Consider the following 9,069-nt stretch of genomic DNA (forward strand, 5'->3'; position numbering starts at 1 on the left):
GCATGTGCCTTCTGATCTTGGGGTCGGGAGTTCAAGCCCCATGTTGAGTATAGACGTTATGTAAATAAATTTTTTTTAAAGATTTTATTTATTTACTTGAGAGAGAGAGAACGAGCGAGAGAGAGCGTGAAACAGGGGGAGGGGCAGAGGGAGAGGGAGAAGCAGGCTCCCCACTGAGCACGGAGCCCGATGAGGGGCTCAATCCCACGACCGTGACATCACAACCTGACCCTGAAACCCAGAGTCAGATGCTCAACTGACTGAGCCACCCAGGTGCCCCTTTTAAATTTTTTAAAAAATTTATTTAAGGGGTGTCTGGGTGGCTCAGTCAGTTGAGCATCTGCCTTCGGCTCAGGTCATGATCTCAGGGTTCTGGGATCAAGCCCCATGTTGGGTTCCCTGCTTGGCAGGGAGTCTGCTTGGGATTCTCTCCCTCTGCCCCTCCCCTGGCTTGTGCTCTGCTTGCCTGCTTGCTCTCTCTCAAAAATTAATAAATAAATAAATCTTCAGACACAATTTTTTAAAGAGGCCGAGTATTATATGATCTGCTTTATATGAAATGTCGAGAACAAGCAAGCAAATCTGTAGACAGTAAGTAGATGAGTGGTTGCCAGGGGCTGAGGGTATTAGAAGCAACGGGGAGTGAGTGCTAAAGGATATGGGGTTTCTTTGGGGGAAATGAAATGTTCTAAACCTGATTGTGATGATAACTGCACCCCTCTGAATATGCTAGTAAGCACAGAATCGTACACATTCAACAGGTGACTTGCATGGAATGTGAGTTGTGTCTCAATAAAGCCACTATAAAAGGCAAGGAACAGGGGCGCCTGGGTGGCTCAGTCAGGGAAGCGTCCGACTCTTGGTTTTGGTTCTGGTCATGATCTCGAGGTCCAGGGATCAAGCCCCACGTCAGGCTCTGCACTCAGCCCGAGGTCAGCTTGGGATTCTCTCCTTCTCCGTCCCCGCAACTCGCACACATGCTCTTTTTCTCTCTCAAATAAAAAAAATAAAACCTTTTTTAAAAAGGGGGGGAAGGGGAGGAATGAACAAAGAAACAAACGAAGAAAGGAAGGGAGAGGAGAAGGGACACGGCAGCTGGTCCTGGGCAGATCTGGAGCCTGGTCTTACTGTCAGCAGCCCTCCAGCCCACAGACCTTTCCCGAAGCTCACGCAGAAGAAAGTACGAACGTGTCCCATCAACTCAGGTGACTAAAAATGTTACATTTCTTTGTGTTATGTAAAATCAAATGACATCTGCCAGGAAATCGGATTCCAGTCTCCCCACAACCCTTCTGCACATCACCTCCCAACAGTCTATGTGAAACGTGGGATCTGTCTAGTTAAGCCCGCCCCTCCGTCCTTCCACTTTCTCCTGGAAATCGTGTGCACATTGACCTTGTCCGCAAACTCCTTGCTCTCCCCCTGTGCGGGCCTGCTGCTCACCACCCTTTGGACGGACAAGTCCTTTCAAGCATTCTTTCGGGTTTTCTGAGATATATTCTTATCAGGACGTGCTGGTGTTCCAAGCCATGGCTGTGACACACGTTTCTGTGAGCCCTGCTCACAGCCTCAGAATTGTCTGGCTCCACTGAGGGGTTGTCCTTGGCCCACGGTGCCACCGAGTGCTGAGCGGGGCTCCATGGCCGCCCCAGCCAAGCCCCCATGTACTGCGGGCTCAGGTGTGTAAGAACATCACATTCCTTCATTTTCAAGGCTTCTACCCCAAAACTGTTTCAAGAGATAGAAAACCCGTATAGACTCAAACCAGAGGTGAACTGAAATAAACGTCCAAGATTTGTGCCTTCTTGTGGTGTCTGGGTGGCTCAGTCAGTTAAGCATCTCCCTTTGGCTCAGGTCATGATCTCGGGATCCTGGGATCAAGTCCTGCATTGGGCTCCCTGCTCTGCGGGGGAGTCTGCTTCTCTCTCTCCCTCTGCTCCTCCTCTCTCCCTTTCTCAAAAAAATAAAACCTTAAAAAACAAAACAAACAAAAAACAAACAAACCAAAACCAACAACAACGCTGCTCATGACTCTCAACAATTTTCAGTGAACTAGAAACAGAAGAGACATCAGGTTAAATCACCCAACGAAGGCCACCTACCAGAAATCTTCATATCCCGCAGTGAGAGGCGTGACGCATCTTCATTCAAGTCTGTTTTTCCTGCTGGCACGTTGCTCCTGGTGGCAGGTGTCTTCAGGGGAAGCCCCACCCTTGGTTGTGGGATGGTCCTGGTGCGTTCTCCCCTTGTTCACTCCATCCCGGCGATTTTCCCGTCTGCGTCCAGTCAGAGCTGCGTGCCCCGCCCCTGCCAGGGGTGCCCAGAGTGGCCCCTCGTTCAGTGGGAAGAAGAGCATTGGTTATTTCTCAAGAATGGCATCCTACCACTTTTGTCATCTACTCCAGGGGAGCCCTTGACCAGGAGCACAAACCAGGGCAGTTCAAATCTTGGAAATAACTCACATGCGCCTGCGTGGCTCAGTCGTTATGCGTCTGCCTTCGGCTCAGGTCATGATCCCAGGGTCCTGCTCAGCGGGAAGCCTGTTTCTCCCTCTCCCATTCCCCCTACTTGTGTTTCCTCTCTCGCTGCCTCTCTCTGTCAAATAAATAAATAAAATATTTTAAAAAATAAAAATAAAAAAATAAACAGCTAAATAAAATCTAGAAGTCTTTCCCGAATGGCTAAGTAGCAGTTAAACCGAGTTGGAGTAGACCTGTATTTCCTAAGAAAAATCTTTAAGACATGATGTTGAGGGGCGCCTGGGTGGCTCAGTCCGTTGGGCATCTGCCGTCGGCTCAGGTCATGATATCAGGGTCCTGGGATCGAGCCCCGTGTCAGGCTCCCTGCTCAATGGGGAGTCTGCTTCTCCCTCTGCTCCTCCCCGTGCTCATGCTCTCTCTCAAATGAATAAATAAAATCTTAAAAAAAAAAAAGACATCATGCTGAGCTAGAAAGGTAATTTGCAGAATGGTAGATATGGGAGGATACTGTTTTGGCAAAAACAACACACAACCATGTCCGCCTAAAGTCGAGAGGCACATGCCACCCTGACTGAGGTTCCAGCGGTCTTCGTTGTGAGTGTTCTATAGAGAAAACCTACTTATGGGTTATGTGTCTAATAGAAAATATTGTTAAAGGGGGGGAAATAAAGCATCTTCTACTGCCCAGACACTTGTAAGGTGACGAGAGGCAGGAAGGCACTGGGCACTGAGGTTTCCTGCCAGGCAGGCGGGAGGAAGAGCCCCACGTGTGCCACCCACACATAGTGGCAGCGAGCACTGCATCTGGGCTCCCTAACGCCACTGTTGTCCCACTCCCCCCACGTGTCACACGTGCGTCCACATGGCAAATACACAAGGCAGAACAAGAGCCTGGGCTGGGGCAATGCCAGGGCAGGTGTCCAGGCCCGCACATGGCTGGCAGCTTTCCTTCTGACGTGCCTCCCTCTTGGGCTTCATTCCAACCCCAGGTGCAGCAGTGGGCGGGCTACTGCCCCCAGTGTGATGCCCTGTTCAACCACATGACAGGCCGGGAGATGCTGGTCATGTACGCCCGGATCCGGGGCATCCCCGAGCACCATATCGGTGCCTGCGTGGAACAAATTCTCGACGACTTAGTCATGTATGCATACGTGGACAAGCTGGTGAAGACCTACAGGTGAGACCTGCCACCTCCACCAATGAGAGCTGCTCCGGCGCTCCTCAGTGCAGGCCAAGGCCGTCAGCTCCGGGTTTGGGGTTGCTGTGCAGTCCATATGCCACTGTGTGGATTTGAGGGAGGCAGCCCCCTCCTGTAGATGAATGGGTCCGTGGCCTGGGCTGCCCCGAGGCACTGCTTAAACTCGGCCCCGGGCAGGTAGGTAGCTAAGGACAAGCAGGTAGCATCACAGGTGTTATCGTCCTGCTGCGTCGCAAAGGGCCTCGGATTTTTGGTAGGCTCGCATTTCAAGCGCATGTTACCTTATCTTGCTGTGTCTAGGGCATCTGTCCTGCAGATGCTCAGCTGAGAGGCCGAGGGTTCTTCCTCCGTCCTCTGCTGCCACTGATCTGAACCCAGTCCTGTTAGTTAGAAAGCAGGGCCACACAGCGTCTTTCCCAGGACTCCTTGGAGGTGTGTGCAGCGCCCTCTGGAGGTTGCTGGCAGCATCCCACTCCTGGAACCTGGAAGTCAGAGATCCCCAGGGCTCCGGCAATTGCTGACCTTGGCTCTTCCCTCCCTGTTGGCTTTGGTTTGAGGCAGGTTTTCGAACTTCCTCACATCTTTTGAAGATTAAAGAGTTAACGCTTGAAGGCTTTAAAACAGCCCCGCACACACTGTAAATGCTATGTGTTCATTTTAAAAAATGTTAGCTAAAGGGTGCCTGGGTGGCTCCGACGATTAAACGTCTGCCTTTGGCTCAGGTAATGATCCTGGGGTCCTCGGATTGAGTCCCACATCGGGCTCCCTGCTCAGCAGAGAGCCTGCTTCTCCCTCTGCTGCTGCCTCTGCTTGTGTTCTCCCTCTCTGTCAAAATAAATAAATAAAATCTTAAAAAAAAAAGTTAGCTAAACTCGCCCTTTGTTCTTACTCGCCCAACACCCTAGAGACCCTCAAAGAAGACTCATGGACCATGTGCTCACCGTGGACTGACCCCTGTGTCCTGGGCCATGATCTATACACTGAGTGGACAGCCAAGTCACAATACAACCTCACAGGAGGGTGGTGGGCCATGTTACTAAAGCCCACTGAGGGGCTATGGGACACTTTCTCAACGGAGAACAGAAAGCCGCTCTGTGTGTGTGTGTGTGTGTGTGTGTGTGTGTGTGTGTGTAGGGGGGTTGGGATACTGCTGATTGCCATTCACCCTAACCCTTCCCCCCCTGCTCCCAGTGGCGGCAACAAGCGGAAGCTGAGCACAGGCATCGCCCTGCTTGGAGAGCCCTCGGTCATCTTCCTGGATGAGCCATCCACGGGCATGGACCCCGTGGCCCGGCGCCTGCTCTGGGACACTGTGGCACGGGCTCGTGACTCTGGCAAGGCCATCGTCATCACCACCCATAGGTAGAGCCGGGGTCTCTGGGGTCAGTGGAAGAGCCGGGACGAGGGCTGGGTGGGTGGGGCCGGGTGAGGCAGGTTCTTCTGTCCCTGAGCAGAGTCCCCAGCCTAGCCATGTGGGCCACCCTCTGAACATGGGACTCAGGAACAGTGTGATCTGGCCGTCGACACCGGCCCCTCGGCATGAGCCTCCGACACGGACGGCAGGCATCCGCATCCCCCGGCCCCGTGTCAGGCTTCTGCCCCTCTCTCCAGCATGGAGGAGTGCGAGGCCTTGTGCACCCGGCTGGCCATCATGGTGCAGGGTCAGTTCAAGTGCCTGGGCAGCCCACAGCACCTCAAGAGCAAGTTTGGCAGCGGCTACTCCCTGCGGGCCAAGGTCCGGAGCGACGGGCAGCAGGAGGCGCTGGAGGAGTTCAAGGTGTTTGTGAACCTGACCTTCCCAGGTGAGGGCCACTGCACAGAGGGCGTCTGTACCTCATTCCTGCCGAGTTCCCCGTCCCTGACCCCTGGGAGGAGGGCCGTGATTCCATGGTCCCAGGCCCTCCAGCCTGGCCTTCACAGGGACACGGTGTCCTCTTTGTGCAGGCAGCGTCCTGGAAGATGAGCACCAAGGGATGGTCCATTACCACCTGCCCGGGGATGACCTCAGCTGGGCCAAGGTGAGCGTGTACCTGGGCATCAGAGGGAGCAAACTGTGATGTCACCAGCTTTCTGGGGGTGACTTGTTTTCTTTACTGTGTGAAAGTTGCAGTCAAAGCATTTCCTCTTTGCCGTCCCCATGGCAAAATTCACATGGATTTCATAAAACATAAAGATGTGTGAGCAGGAAGGGGCCTCAGATCAGCTCCTCCTGCCCCCTCATTTCACAGACAGGGAAGCGGGTCCAGAGAGGGGACACCACATGCCCAGGGTCCCACAGCAAGCCCGAGATCCAGCTGGAGTTTCTGTCTGCTAGCACAATGCCCCGCCAGTGCCCTTCCCTGAGATCAAGATGGCTAACTTCCTTGGACTGACCTCTTGGGAGGTGCTGGGGGCAGCTGAGAGATGGGTCTTTTGGGGGCTTCATCACACCCAAGACTCTCCCTCTTTCCACTCTCTGCTGCCTCCTCTTGCCTGCCTTGTGCCCATCATCCACCGTGGCCTCCCTCCTTCCCAACAGGTGTTTGACACTCTAGAGCAAGCCAAGATGAAGTTCATGCTGGACGACTACTCTGTCAACCAAGTCTCCCTGGAGGATATTTTCCTGAGCTTCACATGCTCTGTGCACCCAACCACAGAGGGAAAAAAACAAGGGCAAGCAGAGCCAGCAGACCATTCATCAACCTCTTCACCTCCCTCCCAGCCTCCCTCTCCACCTACCTCCCAGCCTCCCTCTCCAACTGGCTCTCCTCCTCCCTCCCAGCCTCTCTCTCCACCTCCCTCCCAGCCTCTCTCTCCACCTCCCTCCCAGCCTCCCTCTCTACTTTCCTCCCAGCCTCCCTCTCTACTTTCCTCCCAGCCTCCCTCTCTACTTTCCTCCCAGTCTCCCTCTCCACCTCCCTCCCAGCCTCCCTCTCTACTTTCCTCCCAGTCTCCCTCTCCACCTCCCTCCCAGCCTCCCTCTCTACTTTCCTCCCAGTCTCCCTCTCCACCTCCCTCCCGAATTTCCTCCCAGCCTCTCTCTCTACTTTCCTCCCAGCTTCCCTCTCCACCTCCCTCCCAGCCTCCCTCTCCAACTGGCTCTCCTCCTCCCTCCCAGCCTCCCTCACCACTTCCCTCTGACATTTACTCGCTGTAATAAAGGGTACAAAAATTGCCATAGGCTGCAAGGAGTGCAAAGGCAGCTTGTAGACCCAGTGAGCTCAGTTCAGGGCCTGGGTGGCTCTCTGCCACATTAGACCCTCTCACCTTAGAGGCCTGGTAGAGAACCTAGTTCCATTTCAGTGGAAAAGAGTCCTTTTGAGTCCCATCTGGGGGTTCCCGTGGTCTCATTGAGACCTGGCTGTGGAAGCAGCCTCAGAGGAACACCTGCCATGTCCTCTCAAGGTGCAGTGGCCTGGGGGTGACCATGGTTCTCACAACACCGTCCTGAAGGCAAGAGAAGAGATTGATGAGTTTGCTAACCCAAGTCTCAATTTTCCAGTGTTTCAATATTTGGATTTGTGAGGCTCCATTTGTTCTCTGTCCCTGTCCTTACAAATCTTAGGAGTGAGTCTGCTCATGATGGTACATCAACCCATGAAGTGTTACTCAGAGGGGTAACCTGAAACTTAAAGACATTCATGAACTTTCCATAGTCAATAGGTGGTGGAGCCAAGATTCAACTCACATAGACGTTCTCAAAGTGGGGTTCCTAAGCAGCAGCTAGAAACATGCTAGAAACTCAGATTCTTGGGCCCCACCCCAGACCTGCAGAATTGGAACTATCTGGGGTGAGCCCAGCAATCTGTGTGGTAAGGACCCCATGTTAACAAGTACTTCTGATGCAGCTCAGGTGTGAGAACCACTGAGCACAGGCCTGTGTGCTCCAGGCCACGGCACAGGCCAGCCTCTCTGCACAGAAGGATGTGGCTGTTGGCCTTTGTCACAAGCATGCTCCTCTGGAATGTGCGCTGTCACAGAGCCTTTCTCCAGCGTGCTCATGCCCGTCCCTTCTAAAAAGCCCCCTCGGCTCCCCCTTTGCAGGTAGCTCTCTCCCTCCTTCTCAGCCAAGCTCCAGGAAAGTGGTGTCTCCTGTCCCTGACCAAACTTCCTACCTGCCATCACCACTCACCCAAAATTACAGCAGTGTTCCACCCCTGGCTGCCACACCACTGGTCTCTCCATGCTCTCTCCCTGTGCCTGCTCTGTGGCATTTCAGAGTCCCTCCCACAGCCTTTCTCCCTCACTACCACCTCTGTGCCCTGCTGTCCTTGAATCTTTCTCATTCGCCCCCCACCCCATGTCTTCAACTGCCATCTTCTTCCAGCCGGGAATTTCCCTGACCCCCGACAATCTAGACTTTTCCAATGAGTTCTCACCCTCCTGCGTGGGGGTGTCCAGTAGGAAATGGGCTCTTTCACCCTCTGGGAGCAGCTTGTCACCCCACGGGGCCCCCAGAGGTCTTCCTGCCAGGGCAACAGATGCAGGCAAGGGCCCACAGCATGGCCAAGAGAAGAGCACTGGTTTTCTGAAAAATAAGAAAACTTTACCTCTGAATAAAGAAAAAATAATGAGGACACAAAGAACTGGAGAGAGGAGAGCTGAGGGACTTCAGAGCAAGGATGCTGTTTTGGGCTCCCCAGGGGAGTGGGTGTGGGGACAATGGTTTATTATCCCTTCAAGGTGCTTGGACTCCAGGCTGGAAGGGCACACTTCTGCCCTGGGGGAGACCAGCAACAAAGTCACAGTGCGGGGGAGGAGGACAACACAGTAACAAAGCGGAAAACAGTAACCAAAGGTGTGAGGAAGGATGAGAAACCTGAAGCGTCCACCCTGGCCCTCCTCGTGCTCCTGGGTGGAACGTGGGCCATCTGGGGAGCAGCCCCCAGTCCGCGGGGCTCCGTCCTCTCTGCTTCCTGTGCGCCCCACCTCGGCCCCTCCTCAACCCCAAGTGCAGGGCCTGGCCTCTCACACCCCGTGTGGCCGTCCGTGTCCTCCTGTGTCTCCTGCTGCAGACTGGCAGCGTGGGCTCTGGTGTGTGTGCCCGGCTGCTCAGCAGCGACCGCCGACCCTGACGGGAGCCTAGGGCTGACTGGGGGCGCGGGGTTGAGCAGAGCGTCTCCGGGAAAACCACCGTGTCCTCCTCCGGCCAGCGCTTCTCCCGTGAAAGACGGGCCGGAGGGCACTGCCCAGTCCCTGACGGACACCGTGGTCCGGCTGGCGGGGGTCAGCCAGTGCTGCCGGCTCCCGAGGGCAGTGAGGACACAGCGGGGACAGACAGGGGCGATGTCCTGCCCGAGGGACCCCTGAGCCACGATTCGCGGGAAGAAGGCGCCGGCCGAGTCACTGAAAGGGCTGCGTTACGGTCCACGTCCCAGTGGCTCTGCCGCCCGAGCAGCCGTCTCCTCGCCT

General features: G+C 54.7%; 1 protein-coding gene across 1 annotated transcript in view; it reads left to right on the top strand.

Annotated features, from left to right (window-relative positions):
• LOC113245188 (ATP-binding cassette sub-family A member 17-like) overlaps window positions 1–8,732 on the top strand; it is a 76,374-nt gene extending 67,642 nt beyond the window's left edge. The window contains exons 27-32 of the mRNA XM_048225098.2: window positions 3,470–3,657; window positions 4,870–5,040; window positions 5,290–5,480; window positions 5,623–5,696; window positions 6,197–6,490; window positions 8,673–8,732. Of these exons, the coding sequence (XP_048081055.2) occupies window positions 3,470–3,657; window positions 4,870–5,040; window positions 5,290–5,480; window positions 5,623–5,696; window positions 6,197–6,490; window positions 8,673–8,732 (978 nt within the window). The remainder of the gene's footprint in view (window positions 1–3,469; window positions 3,658–4,869; window positions 5,041–5,289; window positions 5,481–5,622; window positions 5,697–6,196; window positions 6,491–8,672) is intronic.
• The last annotated feature ends 337 nt before the right edge of the window (window positions 8,733–9,069 follow it).

The sequence above is a fragment of the Ursus arctos genome, unplaced genomic scaffold (genome assembly GCF_023065955.2).
Source record: "Ursus arctos isolate Adak ecotype North America unplaced genomic scaffold, UrsArc2.0 scaffold_2, whole genome shotgun sequence".
Classification (NCBI taxonomy): domain Eukaryota; kingdom Metazoa; phylum Chordata; class Mammalia; order Carnivora; family Ursidae; genus Ursus; species Ursus arctos.